At 51.0% G+C, this 25,199-nt stretch overlaps 1 protein-coding gene across 7 annotated transcripts in view; it reads right to left on the reverse strand.

The window, feature by feature from the left end:
• The window catches only part of LOC144139959 (rap guanine nucleotide exchange factor 2-like), a 583,152-nt gene that overhangs the window by 115,709 nt on the left and 442,244 nt on the right, over positions 1-25,199 (reverse strand). Inside the window, exon 1 of one of the 7 annotated variants that reach the window (XM_077672209.1) lies at positions 10,106-10,361. The exons of the other annotated variants lie outside the window; for them this stretch is intronic. Within the exon in view, the coding sequence (XP_077528335.1) occupies positions 10,106-10,111 (6 nt within the window). The 5' untranslated portion in view covers positions 10,112-10,361. Of the gene's footprint in view, positions 1-10,105; positions 10,362-25,199 lie in introns of those variants that run through there. 7 annotated transcript variants of the gene reach the window in all.

Consider the following 25,199-nt stretch of genomic DNA (forward strand, 5'->3'; position numbering starts at 1 on the left):
TAACTCGCTCAACTCCATTCCGGCCCCGAAAGACGTTGCTTTCCTCAAAAAAATAAATAATAACAATGAAAGCCTTTCAAAATAGCGCTACACGAGGTCGGCAGTGACGTAACGTATCTTAGTGAAAAATCTGCGTTAAAATTGGAACTGTTATGGGGACCAAACAGTGTTTCGAACAAACCAAACTTATTTCGCCTTCAAGATGAATACGTACGCACTGTCTGAACGAGAAATTGGAAAATAGCGAGCCACACTTCCTCGCCGACGAGTTCATCACTGGTAAATTGTACAAAACAACAAGGTGAACAAGATAACAGACCTCTGCCATCCTACAACCCTCTCAAAAGCTCCCGCACGGCACAATGCTCGGCGAAGATTGAACCCACCGTACAGCCACTCTCGACGCATTAGATGGGAGCAGGGGGGTAAACTAAGCCAATCGGCCACCCCACCGTCGTCGCCGAGGTTCGGCGCGGACTTGGGCTCCTTTGACAGCGCGCGCTATATCGGCGCCTCGCTCCCATCGTAATCCCACATATCATCGTTGCCGCGTTGCCGGGCCAATTTGCGCCACTTCCCTTCGCCCCGGACGCTCAAAAGCGCGAGGGCTCGGAGCTCGGATCGGCGCTGCAAAGTGCGGAGGAGTGAGCCGTGCAGGCACTAGAGTGGCAGACACACAGTTCCCGAGAGGGGGGAAAAGGCCCCGGCCGGGGGGCAAGCGGTCCGAGCGTCTGCGGTTCCGCAGAGGGCCCCGCCTGCAGAGAGAATACAGGGCGTAAACGGGAACGACGCCGCGCGTAACTAACACGCGCGCAGAGCGAAAGGGCGCTCTTATTTCTTCCTCCTTTTCGCGTTCTCCGCCGCTGCTCGCAGCTTTCGCCCCCGTTCACGAGAGACACGAGTGAAAAGAGGGCACAATCAGCGGCGCTTTTAAGCGAAAACCCGTGGCGACACACGGCCTCGCTGTGAAAGCGTTGCCCCCAATGAAGTCTTTGCACGAGCCCCCTCCCTGCCGCCCGCAGCCGGCGTGTGGGCACTGCAGCACCCCGGTTGGCACAAAGCGCGCGCCAGAAAACGCTTTCGGTCGCTGTCGCGGGGGAGCTGCGCGCGGAAAAGAAACACCGCCGAAACTCGGGCCGTTTACCGCTGCATTTCCAAACCCCTCAGAGTTCGGAAATTACGGCGGGCGCGCGAAATCGATCCAAAAAGGTTACAATGGCAGCGTTATCACTCCTATCTCAGCCAGAGCGACGCCACTGCCCCGCCGGTTCCCGTGAAACGAGCGGTGATAAGCTACTTTCCAGATACTGCGTATCCTGCTCCACCCCCGCCCCGCCGTTTTCATCATCGCGGGGGCCGCCCCGATTGCCTCCGATTTTCATTCATGCGCTATAGCTATTACTTCTCGGCTTTCAGTACCCATTGTCACCTCCGGTTGAGGACAAAAAAAGAAAAAAAAATCAAGGTATTACTTGAACTTGCCTTCTTTCCTGACTTTTTAAGCAGCTAAATGGAAAAGAAAAGAAAAAGAGAAACAAGTACGAATCCCCCCGGAATCAGTGTCGACAGAATAAAGGCGCATAGTTTTCAAGTGCGTCCCAATAGGCGACAACGCACAGCACCTCTGATAGGCACCAAAGTAAAAAAAAATCGCGCAAGCACGCGGGGCTTCCACAGCACATTTTCCGCTCCACGGTTTGCTAAGCACCAAATCTGGAGACAAATTTATAGCTCCCGTTAACTAGTTTCAGAGATGAACATGACAAGCCGGCGTCACCACCGCGAACGCACGAGACTTAAACATTGCAACTTTCCGCAGCATGCTTTCATGCTCACAGCTCGTACGTAACGGGCAGTTGCCGTCGTCGATCGCACGCCGAGGAAGCCATTAAAAGGCCCCATCTTTGTCTCAGAGCTTTATTAGCCTCTAGTGTACATCTAGAAAGCATAGCGTTAAGTGAGGCTACAGGTGTCATAAAAGCGGTATCAGAAGACAATGAAGGCGTCCGAAAAATCATACTGGCGCCGAAATGGTTGCACCGAAGAACAGGTGACAATGAGCCGCACGGCACGCGAGAACTTCGCTGCGACGCACACAAAAGCGACGTTTGCGCTATCACTGCTTATTAACCAGATTACGGTGCGGATGTGACGCATGTCAAGCCCGCGAAGCTCGCCAAAAATGCCGACGTGGGCGCGATAAACAGCCAGCAAGAGCTCACTGAACATGAATGGGATTTATGCTCAGCATAAACAACCAGCTAGAGCAAGCTGTTAGCGTTTGGGTGCGTGAAGTACGCTTTCCGGCAGTACTGGGTTTACAGCTGCGCGTTTTGCGTCTTGGATCAAGCGCGAACTCGCGCAGTGAAGAAAATGTTCGTTCTGGAAATTCGAAATTTTGGCGCCCCTCTCACTTCAAACGCGTAGACGCGCATAGATAAAATATTGATAGCTGTTCAAGTACACATATAGCACCGGTTCTTCCATATAGGCACACGGGGCGTGTCAATACACGAAGGAAATATGTAAGGTGGTACACAGCTGACGTTAAAAACAATGCTGAAGCGCGTAACGCTAATGATCGCGCAAAGGGGTGTGGCTACCAGGTACCTGTCCTGAAGCTCGCCTTTTTTCCCACAGACAACGCTCGACAGTAACTCATTATTATGGTACCTAATCAAAAGGAACAGCAGTTTTAGTTAAAAAAAAAACCGGGCCACCCCCCACCAACGTGAAACCTGGGGAGGAGCGAAGCAAGCAGTGTATAAGTGTATTCTTGGCGCCTTGGCGTTTTTGCCAACGGAGATGAAACCGTTGGGGGGTAGCTGCATACAGCTTTGCTATAAAAGTATCTTGTCTTTGAAGCACTAAGCTCTCTAGCGCGAGGCGTAAACGAGTGTCCCGGTGTTTTTTTAGCACGCGTTACGTTGTAGCGCGAGGCGTAAACGAGTTTCCCGGTGTTTTAGTACCGTGACTACATGAGGCGACAGTTACGACGACGACGACGACGACAGGAGACGCCAACAGCCCCGGCCCCTAAGGGGCTTCGCCCCTAAAACAAACAGCCAGCGCACCCATTTCGTCATTCATAGACAGTAATGAAAACCAAAGAGCTGATTTCCTCTCACAAAGCGCGCGCCTTGAACAAGCCCAAGCCCGTCTTGACCTTTCACGGACAGCAGGTGCGCATTTCGAAATTTTGACCGCGTCGGCAGCAGAGGCCGAGCGCGATAGTAAGGAGGCGCCAAGACGGCGTTTCTGACAGCGCGCCAGTGAGCAAGCAGCACAGCCGCCCGCCTGCTTTACAAAGAATTCCTTTCCTTCCGAGCCGCCCGTGCAGTCGCGCCGCTTTCTTCGGTCGGCTACCCACGATTTCCGCGTCGCCCATCTTTTCTGCCCACTGCAACCGAACCCACGTTCGAAGTCCGCCAGAAACAAAAAGTAACATCGTTCGCGTTCCACTGCGCGCCTCAATTTCCCGCCAACCTCAGAAACTAGATTGCGGAAAATATTGCTTCCGTTCAAGCGCGCACATAGCAGAGGAGGACCGAGGCTCGGCATTGTTGGTCGCAAAATGGGCTTCAACCCCTGGGACTCAAATCTCAAATCGCTCAAGTTCATAGGCGCCGGAACTCTCGAAGCGCATCCCGACGCGGAAGGCTGCGCACAAGTAATGGTACTCCCACACAAGTCCTCGTTTCAACGGAACGAAGCAGCAGTCGTCTGAAGCTGGGCTTTTGATGAACGAAGGAGGTTTGGTTTGCGGTTTGAGGGAAAGGAATAGCACTGGGGATATTTTTGAGCTCGGCAGAGAGCTCGCCTGCATACAACCCACTGCGGGAAAAGGGAAGTAGATGGGAGTTAAGAGAGAGAGAGTCCGAGACAGAAAGAAGAGAGAAGGGCACGCTCGATGCCCCACCTTTCCGGCGACGCTTAGACTGCGAGAGCAACGTTCCGTACTCGAGAGAGCTGCCGTGGTTGCTAAGCTATTGATTGATACGCGAGATGATGGACCACTTCGACTGACCACTCATGAACAATCCGTGGCAACCTCTTGGGGACGACCGAAGGTGCCACAGCGACATATGGAAGAAACGAGTGCCAGCAATACACCAAAGGGGTCAAAGTTTGGGCCTGTTGGTGACACATAAAAGGAACTGAAAGCGCAAATTAGACACAGACAAAGAAAGGAGACAACAGGACGAGCGCTAACTACCAACAAAGTATATTTGGAAAAAACCCAAAATTTATACGGCACGCTTTCCACTTGCATACCACTCCACATGCGCAGAGACACTTATAATCGTCTGAGATAACAGTTGTTTTTGAGAAAGGGATACAGATGGTGTGCTCACGCATTGAGACTGCAACCTATCTATTTTTTCAGGTTCCATAATTTCTCTGGTTAACCTATATTTATTCTTGCTGATTATGATGCATTTGTCGAAGAGCGGTTCGCAGTGCGGTTTGTGGTCACACGTGGAACAGTGATGCGCTAACCATCCGCCACTCCCATTCCTGACATGGCCAGAGTGCTCGCGAAGCCGGTCAGTCTGGCCAATGTAACGTTTGCCGCAAGAAAGGGGAATTTCGTATACCACGTTTTCTGTGTATGTTGTGGGCTTACATTTATGTTTTATACCGCAACGGTTAGAGCGTTGACCATAGGGATTGCTCATTATGCATAACTTGCCCAGTTTTTCTGGGGCAGGAAAAAACCACTCTAATATTGGCACGTCCTCCAATTTTCTTCAAGTTGTGGGAAATATTGGCGAGGTAAGGTATAACCGCGTACTTTGGACGGGTTTCGAGTGAGGCCGGCTGCTCTCCCTGCGTTTGGGCTCGCAACTTTTTTAGCAAGGACTCAGCAACAAATATTTGCAAATGAACCGGATACCCCTAGTTGGACAATCTTTGCGATTGTTGACGGAGGCTGGTAGCCATTGAATGGTCGCACGATTTCTTGATAGCATTCTTAAAACACAATTTATGATTCCCCTCTTCACCAATTTTGAGTTCATTCAAGAGGCTCAATACCGTCTCACATCAGAGTTCACTACTGAGAGAGAGAGAGAGAGAGAGAGAGAGAGAGAGAGAGAGAGAGAGAGAGAGAGAGAGAGAGAGAGAGAGAGAGAGAGAGAGAGAGAGAGAGAGAGAGAGAGAGAGGGGGGTATTGTACATGAGCGCTATGCAATGCCCCGTTGGGGTCACTTTCGACCCGTGCACCAGAGGCCCATTAACGTACGTTCACCTTAACGTACACACAAAGGTTTTTGTATATCGCCTCCTGCAAAAACATAGCCGGAACTACAATTTTCCAACCTTGCGAGTACAGCTTCCGATATCAACGCCGAGTACGCAGTTCAGCCCAGCGTACGAAACGAAGCGCACACGTACTACCTAAACGCAGCACTTATGACTCAAAAGGCGGCGAATAATATTCAATAACTGTGCCCTTAGAAATAGCAAAGACGGATGGTTGTGTGCAAGGATGGAACCTAAGAGTTTCATTGTAGCGCAGCCGCTCCAAATGCTAGTTCAAACCTTGTGACGGCTTCGCAAAGTCAAAGCGATCGAGGCCCGCCACGGTGGGACAGTCGCTAAAGGGCCCGCCGAAGCCGAGGTTTCCTGGTCTAATCCCGGCGTCTCGTTGCCCACGTATCGGCAGACTTGAAGCCGTAAACTGCATCGCGTATTGCCTGAAACGAGCCCGGCGGGACTGCGGAAAATGGAATGCCCATCTCCGGAAGGACTGGATTTGTTTTTCCTGGTCGGTACCGGCCGAAGCGTGCGCCGCTTCGACACCGCGTTGCACGGAACTGTGGACAACTGACGCTACGAAGAACGGCGCAGCGCCGGCGTGCGCGCCACGAGAATTATCGCCTGCCCTCTTCAACTCCGCCCAGACGAGAAAAACACTAACGCCGGGTTCCTGGCCGTGCGGTAGTAAGGTTATCGCGGCGAATGGCCCCCACCGGCAGTCGCTGCCACGGTTGCACTATATGGCGGAACGAGCGCTGTTCGTCGTTCCCCGAGGCGCGACAGTTCGCGAAGGAGCCGGCGGGCATATTGGACCGCCTGGAATGCCCGTTCCCTCGAACAGTGTGGGCGGGCCTACGTCGCGCAAGCGGAAACGAAACATACAGCGAATTATATTGGTGCTCTTGATCGTGCGGCATTAGGTTGTTGTCGAAACGCAATGTACCTCCATGAAATCGTAGACAGAACGGGAAGAAAACAAGCGACCGTCGAGCTGAACCGTGTGCTCGCTCAACCCTGCCCTTGTGCTCGTGGATGCCACGTTTGCCACCCGACCACATTACAGTCCCACAAGGTTGCCAAACATCTCCAGAGGCCGTGCGGTCACGTGAAAAAGGGGCGCTGTCCCTCTTGGAATCAGAATGTTCAGTGGTGAGCTCGCTTAGGGTGAACGCGGTGCGAGTGGCCGCCGGTACTACCAGAGCAGCTTACCGTGTGATGCGCGAAGCAGCAGGCATGCGCTGTACGTGTCGAGCAAAGCTATGCAGCGTCGTCTGCTAACTTCATCTGTGTAGCGGCGGAGAAATCGGCCGCTGTATAAATAACTGCAAGATGGAATCCGCAAGAAAAATGTTTGAGTCAGCGGTTATTCGTTCGTTAGCTCGAATGCAATGCAACCGGTTCGTCAGATCGCAACTTGCCAGCTTGTTTCAAGCAGACTCGATAAAGAGATGACGCTCATTTTAATAGCACTTTATTTTTTGGAAGTGGTTGCCGCTGACACCGAAGGAACACATACGCGCAATGTTTATTAGAAATAAAGTGAGAGCTTGAAGTGAGCTCGGGCACTACAACCTCGATTCAATTTGTACTGTGGGAAAGCACCTTTGTGGTTTTTATTAGGCATGTTCATACAGGTATCGCGGATTCGAATCAAAGCGAGACACCATTAGGAGACGACGTGCAACATAGCAAAAGAGCAGACGCTCTGATGACGGGATGCGCGCGCTGAAAGCAAATTCTGGCTTGACATGCACAGCGTATGCGAGACGCATCGCACAGCTCACGGTAGGCTGCTCTGATTGTACCGGAGGCCATGCGTTCCCGTGTCCACCCTAGGCGAGCTCACCACTGTACCGCTAAGAGCGCCCGAACAAGGCCTGCCAGCTCTCCTCTTTTCCAGCTCACCCGGAGGCACTCGCGCTTCAGCCTACTCAGCTCAGTCAGCCCCGAGACAACGCCGCAATCCAATTGGAACGGCACGTTACAAAGCTTCAGATATGAGTGGCGTTTCCCCAGCTGATCAAGTTTCACCACGGGCGCAGAGACTTGCTTGGCAATCACAGAATCGGTACCCAACCGCGTTGTCCGAGCCATGACGTGCTTCTCATACCCCCCTCCCCAAGATGCCGAGAGAACAGATGGTTGTGGATGCACGCGAACTAATCTCGCGCAACTAGATGAATGCGCACCCGAGGAATTCATTTCATCCTCGTTAAAATTCTAAGCAACTGTAAACACAAGGAGGATCTTAATGATGGTCAAGAGCAGAGCCGAAAGGAAATCAGCGGCACGCAGGGGCTGTTGCAGCCTTGCAGCACTGAAGACAGCGAGCGGGCTCACTCGGCTCGAAAAAAGCTAAATTGACGACAGCGCGGCATAAAGTAATTTCGGCAGCCGCGATGTCCCAAGCGCTGAAAAGCAATGTAACACGTTCTGCTTCGTTACTATCCTCCAGCACAATGGCGCGGACGTTCCGCGTTTTTGTAAGCCGCGGAAACATAATGTATGCCTTTATCGTTTTGAAAAAAAAAAAAAAAAAAGTAAACACGAAAGCCCACCAGCAAGCGTATGGCCTGGCTGTTGGTGTACGGGACGGGAGATACAAGTAGAAAGAGAAGGAGGGGGCTAAGAGCCACAAACAAAACATTGACGTGCCCTCTCCGGATCATAAAAGAAAACGTACATAAGGGGTTAGTACGAAAAGGTAAAGTAAAGTTACATTAAAAGAAAGAGGAAGGGGAAACACGAAGGTCTGTATACATCCTGAAACAGGACACACGCAAGGGCTGGCACTTCTCGCCAACGTTCTTTTTTTTTATTTTTATTTTATTCGTAAATTTGGCACGGACACGATCTGCAGCGACACGTTCGCTACGCAGTCAGTCGCCCAGACGGGGCAAATGTAGCCTGCGTGCATCACGGTGGCTAGACTGGATACCACGGCGCCCGCATGCGTGACACCGAGTTCATCGCGCAACCACGAGGGGTGGCGGCGATGGATCGAAGGCTTGACTCACTGCGGGCCCCTTGCGGCCAGCTGCAGTTCCGAAGGCTGACTCAGTCTTCGGAACTGCACTTTGGGGCACACGAGGAGAATGCAGAGGCGCCCAGAAGATGGTATCAAAACACCACCGGAAGAAATGGGCGGGGGCAACGGTCGCGGCGCCGATAAGGAGGGAACCGCAGAAGAGATCCAGTGTCGCAGGCTTCTGTCGCCAGTGTGCATACTAACTGGTGTGGCAAATGCGCTCCTCCAGTACGTTAAGCCGCATCCAGTGCGGAGGAAATGTGGACGGCGCGTCGGCTACCCTGAAGAATCAGTAGCCGGGCTAGACTACTCTGGTTAAGTTTTTGTCATGGTAAAATCAACTAACCCACAGCTTCCTCATTCCTTCCTTAACAGAAAAAAAGGCATCTGCCGAGGCACTGAGCTTGCGGTCAATACTATCTTACCCTGCTACCTCAGCGGACGATGCTTAGGGCATATATTCGCATTTCATACATTTGCTACGTCACCCTCTAAGATTCAAATAAAGGGGTCTGACAGTGGATTTTGTGATAATGCGCCAACGAGAGGATTGAAAAACTGAAGCGTGGGACAGTGGTACAGGGAACATTTACAAAGACAGCTCTGACCCTGTGGTTCGAAAGCGTTAGGAAGGGAACGGGATAATCATTGACAGGGAGAGAACACCCCTTTGAGACGGACAGGGGGAAACTTCAGGCCCATGTTGTGGCTCAAGAACGCCCTGTTTTTCCGCAGCAAATGGCCAACACGAAATGCATCGCTGTAGTAGAAACGGCGGGAAAACCACCCAGTGCGTCCCAGCGGAACTTTCGATCAATAGCGCAATGACATTCTTCGTGTCATCGGCCTGCCCCGCGCGGATGCGGTTGGTTCGTCCCAAACGGGTACTGCACACGCTAATGTGCACCGGTTCCGGACTAACGCTTCGGTCGACGACTCGCCCAGCAATTACGACTTTGCCTCCGGGCCAGACACACGGAGTTCCAACCAGATTACAGAAAGAAAAAAAAAAAGCTATCTGCGAGGTTTGGCTCAGGTCTCCGACAAATTTCCGTGGGCGTGTACGGACTTGCCGGCCCCATGGCACGTTTGACTGTGGGAACGTGGCGAAGTGTTCGGCTGAAAATAAACAAGCAAGTCTTTTCCCTGACTGTTACGACGCCTTGGGTCACCGGGCGGAAGGCCGGATCCGCGAGCACACGAAATGGCTCTCCGCACGACGCGGCCAGCAGACGGGAAGGGAGAAGCCGGCCGATTCTCGTCGCAGCAGGAGGGTCTGAGAAGAGGGCAGCAACTCGCCTCTTCTCGGAAGAAGCCTTCGGGCAGGCGAGCAAGGGGCGCCGGCGTGCCGGCTACCTGCCGGTACGGGCGAAAGGTGCTCCTTCCTTCAGTACCTTCGCGAGCAATACGCTGGGCGCCGCGAAAATGATTTCGGAACCTCAACCACAGCTGTAGGGGGTACGCCTCTAACTAGTACACAAGCAGCGGCTGCACAAGCAGAAAACCACCGCAATCGCGAAATTTGGCCTCACACATGCGGCAAAAGAACTGTCAGCAGGGTGAGATAAGGAAGGGCCCAGTAGAATTGGCACTGCGGGCGCAAGAAAAAAGCAGCCAAGGTAAGCAAGGCCAGCGGCTGACCAAGGGCCGCGGGAACCTGCTGCCACGGCACCGGGACGGGAGGAGAAGTTTCACCGCTGTCTGGTTGCGGTTTTTTTCTTTCTCTGTCCCGTCGCGGAGCGGTTCACAACAAGGCGGGCAGGAAACGAGTCCCCCTCGCAGGCCGCTGTGCAGCCTCTCTCCCCCTCGGCTTACCTTCATAGAGTTATCCCGACGGCGCGCTGTCGTCCGCAAAGACTCAAGGTAATCCAAAGACGCGCTCCACAGGCGACAGTCATGTTTGTGGGCCGACGACGACGCCGGCAGACGCGGACGAGCACACGATCACACTTTGTTGCCCCGAAGTTAGTACCACGCGAGCGGTCGACTGGCGGCAGCACGAGAACACGACAGCAAAGAGCAGCGGCACCACGCTCCGAGGGCGAACGCGCCCATAACTCCGAATGGGACTGTGCGGCGGCGCGCCAGTCGCACCAGGAAGAAGAGCGAGGAGGGGAACGGAGGGGGGCCGATTGAGAGGGAGGGCAAGGCGGCACTCGCGGCGGGCCGGCCGTAGTAACGGGACGCGCTGAGAGATGGAGGCACCGTACGGGACGTTTCCCGCGGATGCGTCTTCTCACATGCGAGGGCTACAGCGCTGAATCAGCGCAAGCAGACGGAGCTTTCTTCGTCGGAAATTAAAATACAAAAATTATAAGTTATAATGTATAACACACGCACACAAAAACCACCAATTGCCTTATAGTACAACGCATTTTATCAGTATTGTTTTGCACCGTACGGGACGGTTCCCGCGGATGCTTAGATGCGATAGCTCAATCAGCGCAAACAGACGGAGCTAAGTAAAATACAAAAATTATAAGTTATAATTGTAAAACACACGCATACAAAAACCACAAATTGCCTTATAGTACACCGCATTTTATCAAAAATTTTTTTTTTTTCTACGAGCATCCTGTCCCGTATCATGCCAATGTTTCGAAAAACCACCGCAACGCTTTTCTTGCAGGCATTTTTCGGGCACGTTCACACCTGCGAAGAAAGCGAGCGAAAGCGACGGAATTTCTGTCACTTTGTCGCCCGGCGATCGTTTTTGTCGTTTGGTCTGGACCAAATTTTGCCGCCGCGACAGAAATCGCGCCGCTTCGAACGGGCCCTAACCATAGAGGTGACGACGAGGCGGCTGGAATGGCGGTGGAGGAAAAGTAGGGAAGAGATCGGTACGCAGGGCGAGTAATCATACGGAAGATAATTTAGAACAGAGGGGGGGGGGGGGGGGGGAAGAAAAAAGGGGGAGGGGGCGACGGGAGTTTAAAACAGGGATGGGGGGAGCCGGGGGGAGGCAAATTTATTAGGTTAGCCAAGAGTAGGGCAATTATATAAGTTGAATAAAACAGGCAAGTCGGTTGGTTACTAACAACCGACGTCCTGATTCAAGATTCAAAGGGAGAGCCACTAATCATCACCATTATCAGGAATGCGACAACAGGCGCGGCACCCTAACCGGGCCTTGCGCATCCCGGAGGGTTCGACGGAAATGTCCTTTTAAGGTCGCGCCCCCTTCACTGTGAGTTAGGCGTGCTCACTGGGCAGACTGGTGACAACAATGTAGCCTCCACAGTGCTGCACGCAGCTTCTGAAATGAACATAGTTTTAAAATGAAAAAAAAAAATTCCCGACATTTTGCCTCATCCAGTAGCACACGCAGGATTTTTTTTTTTTTTGCTGTTGTTGAAGGGGATCGGGATGAGAACCTTCGGAAAAAAGGAAAGGGAGAACATAAAAATGCGAAAAAGAAGTACCCAAAAGAAAGCTTCAGAATGCCGTGGGGCACTCTATGAGCTTCAGATTGTTTTGTTCATTTTTGCTTTTCTTCCGGGACGTAGCGAAATCGCTAATCGTTGTGTTATGGTCCTAGAAAGGCACCATAGTTGCGGTGAGAGCAGACATCGAATCCGCTTAAGGTTGGTGTGCAGGTTGCGACAGAAAAAAATAATGACGACTAATAATATAGTCGTAATTTGATCATACCTAGAGTTAGCTGTCTCAACCACTCCCGCGATCGCCGCATACGCCATTGTCCTCACTGATTGGGCGCCGGAACTAAACTGCAGGGCAAAGTGGGAACGCATAGGGAAACCTGTTAAAAGGAACACTATCTAAAGATGCAGTTAGTGTTCCTTTTAACAGACGCGGGACAGAGTAGTCCGTGGTGGCCCAAACACTGAACCTACTTGCGCGTCAAACATTGTGCACATCAACACGCACACAGTGAGTTCGGCGTCCACTGTGCACGGCCGGCGATGCACGGTGGGAACGGCGACGCGAGAAGGCGTTCCCCGCAGCAAAGGAAGTCCGTGGCGATGCCGGTCCTCTGAAGTTAGTTTGCTGAACCATAGAAACGAGAGGCTTGCGTAGCTCCATTTACTTCCGGGCCGCACAAGTGCCTCGTTAAGCACCTTACCTTACGCCAGACGACGGGTCACGTGTACGGCCCGTTAGTTCAGGATCAACAATATATCAATAAAAATGACGAGGAGAATTAAGCTGCGTAAGCACCTCAGTGCCACGAGCCACCGCGCAGATGTACCCTGAAACCAGTGCGCCGCCACAAAACCCCGCGAAGTCCCTTACTTTAGCAAAATCATTCTGTTCGTAAAATTGCATAGTGGCGCAACTTCCCTTTATTTCCTCAGCACCGGTTAACCATGCTGGCGAAGAACAAAGGTCGTGACTCAGGAGTCAGCGAGATGTTGAAAAGCTCGTTTTTGAAGCCCGCCGGCGACTAGGCGTAAACAAAATTTGCCGCTTTTTAACAAGTAAAATGCGGCCTGCCTTTCCTTCGAGCAAAATATTTTCAGTGCCCCAAGAAAGCACGATCGGCAACGGTTTTTTTTTTTTGCCTTCTGTAGTAAGTGCATGACGTTAGAAGTTTGCGGCCCACAGGGTACGACAGTCCCGACTCGGATACCTGCCGCCTGAGAAAAGCGGTGGACAGACAGTGGTTAGAGTCAGTAATTAACAAAGTAATTGCTTTTTATCAAATTTACGAAGGCCTGAATGCAAACGAGTTGCACCGGGAGCCAGTTTAGAGTTGTTATAAAGCCCGGAATTGCCCGCATTCGCGACAGAAGAAACTACGCTCCGCTGCGCGCTGGACCGCCGCTGTCAAGCAGCCAGCGACCTTCGACAAGCGGCGCTTTCAAGGAGGACATGTCCGCAGCCTGTTTACCAACGTTTTGTCCACGCTCTACTTGCGCGTTACGTGACCGGTGCGAGTTGTACGTCAGAGCGCCCCGCACCGAAGACGCACACGTTTCACTCGCTCTCGCTCCAAGCTGAACTTCTGCCTCCTGGCAGCGAGAAAAGGGACTTGTTCGCGCTTCAAACGGGCTTACAATCTCACCACTGAAAAGACAGCCCGAAAGTTTTCAGCGAACTGAGTAGATTGAGAATATTACCATGGCGATTACGCCCCTTAAGCTCGCCACGACCCGCTATCAAACCTTCCACTTTTCCACGTGGCTCTGCGCATGCGCGCGCGCTTCGTTGTGTTGTATTCCATAGCCCGCGCAAAGTAACGCGTCGCAGTCAATGGTATAGTGTAGGAGCCGCACCGAAGGCTTCAAGCTTTCGCTCAATGGGTCCTTCAGCTTTCACGTCAGAAGACCCTGCGTACTCAACTTGCTGTTCGAAATGGCGACGATAGGTGACTTCTGTTATCAGCAAGGTTCACGTGAAATATATCTTCCGGAAACTCGACACTTCACGCATTTTCGTAGAGCAAGCCACAATGCCGTGTACCTTTAAGTACCGAAAAGCAACGTCGCGGCTGCAGAATAGTGCATGCGATGCGCGCGAAAGCCAAATATGTAACGAGGCTGCCCTGGCCAAATCCCCCAAAGGATTCGTGAAAAGTCACGGCGAGTTCTTCGCCAATCTCTGGCGGCTTAGAATAGGAGCTCACACAGGATGGCTTCGCGAGGCTGCGGCGCAAAAGGGAAACGCACGAAGGGAAGAGTTAAACATAAAAATTGCAGTGCTTGCTCGTCGCTTTTTCATTTAAATGACGAAGAAAATGACAACGAGAAAAATGAAGACGGCACACACGAGGCGCTGATGACGCATAGTAAGCGCTTGCTTATTGCAACGGTGGTGGAATCAGCACACCGCAATCACCGCAGTAGTGAAGGTGGCCTTTTTTTTTTTCTCGCCCCTGTAACTTCTAACGAAAAAGAAAACTAATTTTATTTTATATTTTATTTTATGAATCTTTTCTTCAGACATATATACTTTGGAGTCAGAACAAGAATTCTTAACTTCCTTTCATCAGATTTCCGGCTAAAGAAGGCGCACTGCATTTTTATCTATTTGTTAGCATACCTACGTTCACCCCAGTGCATTGTTGCAGGGCGTTGTTAGACACGCGCGCACGCACGCACAGACAGAAAAAAACAATCGAATGAATTTATTGTTAAAATGGAAAGGAAAGACCACCAGCAGGCGTAGTTTGTCTCACCTAATTAAGGGTAGACACCGGAATGCCTGCTGGTGTGGGGGTGTGGGAATGGGGAATACAGGTGTACAAGAAAGGTAGGAGAAAGAAAAGGGGAGAGAAAAAAGCCCCCCCCCCCCCACCCCCCTCCACACACACGCACAAGGAAAAAAAAAACGGCCGCAGTTCAGAGAAAAATACAGTGTTTGGCGTGATTACAGCGAAAACAGAAGATGACACCGGTACACTTTATGAATAGGGCTCATAATACGTTGCGCTCGTGCGCAAGTGCTGCCAAAGCGCAGCAAAAAGATTTATCAGGGGCGGTAGCAACAGTGTCGGGTATAGGGCGTTCCAAAAAATGGGCGCTTGGAATGCAGATGTGCGGCATGAACATTCGCCAATTATCTTGCTGCTATCTATCCCTTCGTCTGTGTATAGACGTGCGAGGCTGAAGGTACTGAGGTCGATGTGTTGCTACCTCCTCATATATAATCTGTTTCAAGAATAAACTCACAGAAAAGGTGCTCCGGAGTTTTAGAGTTTCCCACGAGACAGAGCCTTTTAAACCTGTAACGCTAATATCATAACTACACGAGTTAGAGACAAAGAGCACGTCGCGATTTTGAATTGCCTCCAATCTATTCATGACTTAGTGCTCGGGTCCCAGACCACCACAATATTCAAGAATTGAGCGCGCGTTCGAAAAATACAAAATTTGTTTGAAGTCACGAATGGCCTGAGGAAGGCCAACCAAGTTAGGATTTCTGCCCAGCAATGCACTCGTGTATACAATAGTAAAGCCACGATTAAAGGGGATCGGCGTACAGCGCTCAATGGAAATACATGGGGAACGGGGTCTTGCGGTGTTTAATAATAATGATAGACCTTCCTACTGACATAGAAAACATCCCACATTACCTGTGGGAAAATGTCTTCCCAGGAACGCGTTTGTTTATAGTAGTGAAGCCGACTTCACAGGGGACCACTGTATCGCAAAGTGGCTTAGGCAATTAACCGGCAACTCGCACTTGGGAGTTGCTGCAATATTTTTAATACGAAGGGGGTTCCCATGAGTCCGTACATAAGCACCTTCTCCCCGCCCTCATTAGCGGTGTATACAAGCACCGCGGAGAAGGATAGAAGCCGTTACCTCGTACTCAAAGAGGAACGAGCCAATGAGTGGAACCAATGAGATTTATCAGGTTCGAACGAGCCGCATCTCCGACTGAAATCAACAAGAGCACGCTGGAGAGTGTGTGACTTTCGATAAATCAAAAGAACGAGAGAGAGAGAGAGAGAGAGAGAGAGAGAGAGAGAGAGAGAGAGAGAGAGAGAGAGAGAGAGAGAGAGAGAGAGAGAGATAGAGAGAGAGAGAGAGAGAGAGAGAGAGAATCCTTTAATGATACCGAAGAGCTCATCCCTGGGCTTCACCAATCATCAGAAAAAAACAACTTCGCACAAAGGAGGTGCGCTCAATGTACCTGCATAAATGGGGCAACTCCCAGAAAGTCCAAGGACACCTAAGCCTAAGGTTGTGAATGCGAAAGCTCTGATGTGCAGTTGAACGCTCTCATGGGGATGACGGGGCGCCCAGCGCCGAGAGGAGCACAAGCGGCCACAACGTGGGCAGCAAGCTGGGCGGCACGCCGCCCAGAGCGTCCTGGATCGCTGGTGACTGCTGGGCCTCAGGGTGAGGCCAGTGAATTTCCGCGCCCCAATCCCCACGCGCCGCCAGGAGTTCAGCCGGCACTTAGAAACGATGACGCCGTTGCTGTGGTCAAAGGACAATATCTTAATCCAACGTAGGGGTGACGATAACGGTTGCAGCGACTGCGGCTGGTTTGGATGGCCGAGAAAGAGGAGGAAGAGGTCGGCAGCGCGTCGGTGTTGCACGTGGCGGTGACTTCGGTTCCAGCTCAAACGGCACTCGTTTCTATCTTGTAAATTGCTCAAATATATTTGTTCCTGCGCCTTCTCGTAACACTGGCGAGTCACGTGACGCGTCGCAGCCAACGGGGACGTCATGCCCGCGTTCGCAGCCAATGGCAGTTTAGGCGCCGTTTCGCTGCTGCAGATAACGCCGTCGTCGGATTTGTCGGTCCATGGGCCATTTACTACTTCCGCATTAAAACGATTGAAAACGACCAACTCTCCACTTAAAATTTGCTGAATAAACAGAAATTCGTAAGCGTTGACCTTAAACACCTAACCTACGAGGTCTTTTTCTTTTTTTTTGGTTGAAATAGCGGCGTAATAGGCGAATAAACAAGCGCCATCGCCACGCCCCCGCGACGCGCGGAACGCAGGGGAGGAGGACGGCACGAGAGTGAAAGGGGTCGTGGTGACGTCGTCGTGAGGAGCGATCGGCCGCCGCGGCAAGTGTTCGGCCCCTGCTGCTGCCTTTCTCAGCGTGCCGTCCGCCAGCATTAGCTTTCCTGGGCCCCGTGCTGTGTTTTGTTTTTATTTAGCAACTAGTAGTGGAAACTTTTTCAGTGCTGCGTTGTACTGCTTCACAATCGTGCCGAGGAAGCGGAGTAACCATGCCGAGGTTCTGCTCGGCATTCGGTTGCAACAGCACCTATGGCCGCGATAAAGTGGTCTTTCATAGCTTCCCGCGGGAGCCGAAACTCGCTGCTCAGTGGGTTGCTACTGTAAAGAGGGAACACTTCAAGCCAACAAAGGCGAGTGTGCTGTGTTCCAGACATTCCCAGACAGGCTGCTTCTAGGCAGTATCGGGATGCCATTCCGTCGAAGTGCAACCTCCAGCACAGCCCTGTTGAGGCACACATTTTTTTTAGTTTTCTGGTGGTTGTGGCGCACCTGGGGTGCCTTTGCCTCTCTCGAACCTCCCGTATCTCCTGGCAACAGCAGCAATCTTCTTCGTCGGTCGTTGTAACGCAGTGCGCGCATGAACACCTGTTATGAAAACATGCTTATCGTGATATGAGTGCCTCAGAAGGGACCACTACTGACCAAAACGTTTCAATATAGCTCATGCTGAACTAAGTGACGACGCCACTGCAGTTTACAAAAGCCCCAGCGGCGGGATATCGGCTCTAAAATCTGGAACAGCAGTGGTGACGTCGCAAAAAACATGTGAGGAGCGGCTCTCTCTAATCAAAATTGGAGTATCGTGTCGCCGCTGCACGACTGAAGCCGTTGGTGCGTACTGGCGTGTGCGCTGCTTGTACTGTATGTACTCCTGAACTTCTTGTTGGATCACGGACAAAGAAAAAAGAGCTGTGCGCTGGTGCCGCGGCAGTAATAATATGGATGTTATGGATGAACCCCCGGTGAAAAGACCTCTGTAGCACTTAAAATTTGCATATAAATTAGTGCGTACGTCAGCAGAAATTTAACCTCCTCTAATAAAGAAGGCCTTACTTTGCACCATGGTACCGCATTTTCGAGAAACACGGTGCGAGAAAAGGGAAATGTTGTGGCTCAAGACGCCACTTGCATGTTTCGAAGGAAATTTTCCATTGAGAAGGTGGTTGCTTCTCAAAATCAGCGCAGAAAATGATTCACAAATTGCATACGCAAACCATCCCCCCTAAAAAAAAAAAAAAAAGAAAGAAAAAAAAAAAAAAAGAGGCTTCGGCGGGAATTGAACCCGCGAAGTTGAGCGCACGGGCGCGACGCGCGAGAGCACTGCGCCACCGCACAAATGTCGACACGGTGCAAAATAGCCTAGGTAATAGATGGAGGCCCATCCTTCCGTGTCATACGTCGGTGTTTACTAGCTGGTTTACAGAATTCCTGGCTGGTAAACTGAAATTTCTTAAATAGCGCTTGCACAGCAAGGTTCCCCGAAGCCCCCACAATAGCTTATCGCCATCAACTCCGCTGCTTCGCGAAAACGCTCGCAAAAATGTGTGTGCGCGGCTGCGACTGCGATTTCCCACTGCGGGGATAGAGCTTGTCGTACTTTGGTTTTACGTTTCACATGAAAAACCTTGGCCGATATTGATGCCTTATTACCCAAATTACCCTACGTAACTCTTCTTCTGCACGAAACTGACCTTACATTTTCTATAGGCGAGCCGATCGCACACCATTTACAGCTTGCAGCTCCGGGGTAGCGGCGGCGCCGAAGAGCACAGCCGAAGCGTCGAAAGCCAAAATACGGATTGCATTAGCGCTAGTGTTGAGTTGCATGGGCTTCGTGGACCTTACTGAGTTTATTACACTCCAGAAACTATCAAAATAGAGCCGCATTGATTGCGGCACGGATGTTGTCAGCGAGCAGTTTTCGCTTCTCGGTCGATTCCCGACGACGCGTCGGGCGACCGGTCGGGTGACCGATTTTGTTGGCTTCTTCGGTCGGCGAATCAGTCACACTACGGCGACTTTCCATCAGCCGACGTGTTTGTTTCGCCGTCGGCGTAGTATGACAGCGCGGTCGGGCAACTCGGCAGTTGGCCGATGGCTTGGCGACTCAGCTGTTTCCCAGGCGGGTGAACGTTGCCGGTTGGGACACGTATTCCTCGGAAGTGTTGTTCGTCGCCGGCACTTGTCGCCGTCGCCGCTCGTGCACGGGCGAGAGGCTCGAACAGTACGGGTGTACGATAAACTCACTACTCGGACTGGCCATCGTGGGATCAATTAAACAAATGCAAATACAGCGTTTTCTACCGCGACGACCCGCTGGGAACGCGTTTCATGCTCCGCCTTCTCCGAGGGTCCTCACGACGACGTCAGGAAGACTTGACCAATCACGAACGGCGGTGAGGTTCGCCACATGCCTCTAGGCACCCGTTGTTCATTTTTGCCAAAATTAAGTGCTTTTTAATAGTTTATGCCAAGTTTTGACTTGATTTTCGAGTTCGCCGTATCAAAAATTATAAAATGGGAGCAAAAGCTCTTTTTTTGTAAAAAGTGCTTCAGTATCCCTTTAATTGATCCCTCTTCAAACTGGACATACTATACGACTTCATACTATGAGCACGCTACTATACTGACACGCTCAATTGACAAATTGGGTTTGACAGAGCGACAAACCCCCTCCGGCCTAAAGCAGGAGAGGCGCGTGCGAGCGCGTGTGCCACAGCATTCTGGGAGTTCGTCCATATATTATTGACCCGTGGCGCGTGGAAGAACCGTCCCCGCCGCCCCCACGCACACAGTCTGGAGCGCAGCACGGAGTTCACCGAGTGCCGCGAACCACGCGCGCCGCCGCTTAAAGGTCAGGGTTTCGACCTTCACACCGCGTGGGGGCGGCCTCACACGCCGCACATGCAGGAGAAAGAACGCCGCGAATAATGAATAGACTGCTCACGTCGGCGCTACATCAGAGGCGCCTGCTTCTCGGAACGGAGCAATGGCCATGATGGGGAAAAGGAGGCTGAAAACGAGAGGCGTAGGGCACGGAGATTCACACTAATACACACTGGAGGGAGATCTGCCGCTAGTGTCTATAGGAGGGCCGCGATTCAACGCGCTCTCCTGAGAACCGCAGAGAAGCGTTCCAGTTTGACTTGGCGTGACTCGCAAATAAGCTCAAAAGTTGCCTGTGGCTGCCAAAACTGTAATGTCGTTGTTAAAAGACTACATAAAGTTATCTTACTAATACAAAAGTGCAGCCAATAAAACATTTTTTCGGTTAGGGATGCTTTAAGTGTGCCATGCAAGACGAAAATAAAGCAAAAATTGCAACCCGTTGCTTTTGCCGTCAAGAAGCCATTTGCAATCCAGGACAAGTAAGAATGGAATGGAACGCTGTTATCTCTTATGGCGGCCCCCATGGCGCGACTTTATTGCAGAGACAGTTTTCTCTTTAGTATATATTAGTACTATGCACTCTATGGTGCAGGGAGGCCAAAATGAAAACAAAATAGACAGAAGGGAGGGGGGATGTTTTACATGGCTGCTACAGGCAGTTGGATCCGTGCAGACAACGCAACCATCAATTTCTCATAGCACGGAAGCGACAAAAATGCAGAACGAGTATTTCAAAAGCAATGTTACGAATTTCCCGATATAAATAATACATCCATAACACCAAACTATTTCACAAACTCTGGTGTACAAGTGCTCGTTGCAATTTGAGCAATGGGTCGTGAATATAAGCGATTTTCTTCCACAAATTACTTCTGCGGCATCAAATACCAGCACGGACTCGGGTCTTCCAATTAAAAGGACTGCCCTAATCTTACACACCAGGAGGAAGTGCCCCACAAGGTGGATAGGTTTGCTTGAATTCATTAGCCGGCGCTAAAGTATTTTTGACAACTCTGCAAGTATTTCTTTCAAACGCCCTCTCACAGTATAACAATAAGCTCGATCCAATTTAATATGTAATTTTGATTCCCCACAAGTAGAGCATAAGGCTTTTTTGTTGTTTTCTCATTTAATCCGCCCGAAGTGCTCATGCCACTCAAAAGAATACGCTTACGCTCTTTAATTTCGTTAGCTCGTCGAGCTTCGAAGATGTACATCTCGTAACATATCGATTTTCAAGCCAACTATAAACGCTAAAGTTGCGGGGCATTTAATTTTTCTCTTATGATGTGAGGATCCGTAAGCATTACTATATTCACTGAGTTTGGAAAGCATATGTGTGGGCGGGCATGCTGACGTTACGGCCAACGGAAACGGGTGAATCGGCCTCGAACCTCTGACTGCTACTGTCACCGTCACCGCTCAATCTCCGTGAGTGGTACGTGAGAGTCGTGGGTGGGTACGTTGACGCCGGAGCCAATGGGAACTGACGAGTCGACCACGAGCTTCGGACAGCTGTTGCCACCGTCACTGGCCAATACTCCTGATTGGGCAAGCGGGTAGCCCCGTGATCAGCCTGCACGTCAGGTGACCCCAACGTTGAGCCTGGCAGAGCGGAGAGCCGGTCACGGTACGGTACCCGGTAGGTGACCGGCGCTCGTGCGCGTGCGCAGAGATGGAAAAACTGGTTGTGCGCATGCGCAGGTGTACCGGGTACCACAATGGGACCGGTTCTCCGCTCTGCTGTAACTCTTTGTACGTAAAGCTGCGGACACCGCTTGACGGCAGTAGGGCCTTGATGCCCGTGAAGTTGTCGAATTGGTTCTCAGATGCAGATTATTTATGCTAAAGCACAAGAACTATGTTTGTCTTTAACACCACAGTGACAACCTGCAGATCCTACCAGCAGAATGGGGAACATCAAACGCGGCGTGCTGAGATGTGCCAAGCACGCTACCCCATTGCACTAATCACATTGTCCTATTTTTTGTGTTATAGCATGTTCATGCTCTTTTCAGGAGACTGAGCTCAACAAAATGATACGGAGATATGTTTTAACGATGTTTGCTTCTAAAAAATAGAAAATAGGTGCACAGCCAAATATATATATATATATATATATATATATATATATATATATATATATATATATATATATATATATATATATATATATATATATATATATATATATATATATATATATATATATATATATATATATATCGTATTTTTGCGATTCTAAGCAACCATAACAAGCTGACAAGCTGGATTTAGGACCCGTGAAAACAGGCCCAAATTGACGGTGTGGTCAAGTCATTTATGAAGTTTCCAATCACAAACCACTTCAACGGAACAGTAGACAACCCGCTGGTGGGGATACTGGCAGCGGTGGCCCAAGCGGCACAACGGACTCGAATGGTAGTGAGGGTGACTGAGCATCAGACGTAAGCGGTAGGTTCACTGCACCCATGTTTCTTTGGAATCTTTGCCAAACAAAACACTATATATATATATATATATATATATGTATATATATATATATATATGTATGTGTATATATATATATATATATATATATATATATATATATATATATATATATATATATATATATATATATATATATATATATATATATATATATATATATATATATAAAGCCTGCCTCAAAAAATATACACCCTCCACGACTATTATACTTTGGCCTTGGCAAATAGTGTAGCGTGTGTTTTTTGTTGTTGTTTTCAAATAAGTACAGGCGCCCAGTGGCCAGCTTGAGCAGTCCGTAAAGCCCTCATTGCTATCCGCGGCCGAAAGGCCATAGAAGTATCCGCGCAAGAAACGCGCGGAATGAAGCAAGACACCTTCGAACAGGGGGGACCGGTTCCTTCCAGGAAACTCGATGGCCGAATAACACCGCTAATGTAGGGTGCACCGCCGAAAAGGGCACGATTTTGCTCCCCCTTCCAGGAAGCGGCGCTGCCGCCACTGTAAGCTTCAGCAATTAATTAGGGAACGGTGCTCCACGAGCAACGCGCCGCTGCCACACAATGTCCAGTTGGCGTCCAGAGCGAAACGCCAGGGTGTGGTCATTTCGTAACCAGGCTCCGAGAAGGCTTATGCATACGGCATGTACACGGCATGTTCGCTAGTGTTGCACGCCGGTGATAAGTTCCAACGGGCTTTCTCCGAAGTTTGCCCAGAACGCTTACAGATGCAACAGATTTGCTTTACAGCGCTCCGAAATACCCTAAAGCCCAAGCTATTCACATGCTGGCGCGCATCTGCGTTCGATTCAAGAGCGCTTCTTTGAACTCCCCCAGTGGCTTCTCTTGCCCACCAGTCATACAAGTTATGCGGAAAAACCCCACCTCGGGCTCCTGTCGCTTCTGCAGATGGTTTCATTAACTTACTCTATGCGAGAAACAGTAATGACCGCTAATTCTGCATTAATATGCACAGACCTTGAACACATGGAACGATCGAGCTCACAGTCCCGTCTCTTTTTTGGCTGTAGGATGTCATGTGCGTTGGATTGTTACGCTACACTCTTCCTGTACTTGTCCCCCTCTCAAAAGGAAATGTGAGATTTCTGCAAAGTATGCAAGCGCAAGTCCTGAGCGTGTGCATCGGAGTGCCGAAGACCAAATCCACGGTAGGAACGCTGGTGGAGTGCCGACGGCTGGCACCACTTGCTCTTGGCGCGCAACTGCGATTTGTAGCACGGCAGCAAGGTCACCCCTTAACTCTCAGCTCCGCCACTCAAGCGCGAGACCTTCTGCCGATACACTACCAGCACCGTGCTCCGTTTTTACAACCACCTTGGATGTTCCCGCTCTGCGAACTACAGCAGGGGTGCCCGGCGTTACCCGAAAACAGGGTATCCCCACCCCTGCTTTAAAGTTCTTCGCCTTATAACTGATCTCTCATAACTGATCTCCCAAAAATACAGGGCACACACCAATCTATACACGGATGGATTTATGACCGCCACCTCGTCTGCTATAGGAATCTGGTTTCCGTCTTCCCGCACCGCCTTCAGCGCAACGCTTAGCCACAGGACAACGTCCACGGTCACCGAACTCGCCGCTGCGCATGCTGCTTTGGCCTACATCATCGAAATTCTCGGGCGGCGCTTCAGTGCTTAGCATCGGAAGATCAGCTTGTTGCTCGACAACGACAACGTATACACGTTTTCGTTGTCGCTAGTTCCCGCCCTAGGGTGGTCATGCAACAGCACTATATATAGTGCTGTTCGTGCCATCGCTGAGGTCTGCTTCCCTGTGTGCCAAATGCAGCGATCCCTTAATAACAAGAGCAAAAGGCGCTAAGCTCACCATTTGTTTATGTTTTTTTTATTTGCCCTGAATAGCCTGCAAACCCAGCGGAAGAATGCGGCCTCTCAGGCTGTCGCCTGCAATCACCTCCCTGCATGATTCCAGACGCCCTCGTGACTCGCAACGCTTAGCATTTGAAGCTCACAGCAAATAATATTGCATCCAGGAGAAAATTATCACGGACGAAGGGACAACATGGGTGCATAGACCTTGTTCCTAGGCTAGAAGTAACAGTGTGTTACGAAGATTACTAAGCGAAACCACAACTATACTCGTGAAGCGGCTACATGGTATTTCTGGAGCCAATGCATACGAAGCCGTGCGGTGTACATCAGAAATAACACCACGACGAACACACCTCACAAGACACTACGGCGGCAAAGCAATGCTGACCGCGATCTTGGAGCTGTGGCAAGCGGGGGCTTGCATTGTGCACTTGGGCCACGAGCGAAAGTGCACCTTCTCAGCGGAGGGCCCCGTTTTTGTCAGCGGGGAAGTGCTGTACACGCAGACTGGAACTAAACCTTCAGACGAAGAAACGCCGCGGGGAGAGCAAGCGGAGCGCACCCCCCCCTCGGAGAATTACCTGCCCCGACGCGAACCAACGACCTTCTGGAGCCCGCCAAAATTTCGCCTCCTTTTTTGCTTCCTTCGTCCTCGAGCTCGCATCCTCCCGTGTGTCCGCAGCCTTACGAGAGGATTCTAAACGAGCGTGGCGTAATCGCTGCTCGCAGAGAGGAAGAGCGACCGAGGAAGACAAAGGCGACGTCGAGGGAAAAGGTGGGGCACGAGACGACCCCCGCGACGACCAGGGGCAGTGCGTCGCTCGCGCAAGGTCGGCAGCAAAGAGCCAAAATAGACGCATCGAAAGCGGCCGTCGACGGCGCGGCGCCGCCACTGGGCGGCCCACACGCAACAGCCACTCCTGGCTCGAGACGGAAGGGCGGAGGGAAAAGTGCCACACTGCTCGACTTGGGAGAACCCGCTTATAATAGCAGTCCTCGGGGTCGTCCGCGGCTGGCTAGCTGCCCTCGATAACGTCCTCCGCCGCCTCGCAGTGCAGCGACGTCTACAACTACCGGCCCGTGGCCGGCAGCCTTATCAGTAGCCCTCCGCGCCACACACACATACATATAACGCGCGCACGCACGAGAAGTTTCGGGTGATTTCCATGCGGTGGATCAATTACACTAACGTGGTATGCACAGGGGAGATGGAAAGAAATACGAAC

The sequence above is a fragment of the Haemaphysalis longicornis genome, unplaced genomic scaffold, assembly GCF_048455015.1.
Source record: "Haemaphysalis longicornis isolate Haplotype H1 unplaced genomic scaffold, Haemaphysalis longicornis Haplotype H1 scaffold_1, whole genome shotgun sequence".
NCBI classification, from domain to species: domain Eukaryota; kingdom Metazoa; phylum Arthropoda; class Arachnida; order Ixodida; family Ixodidae; genus Haemaphysalis; species Haemaphysalis longicornis.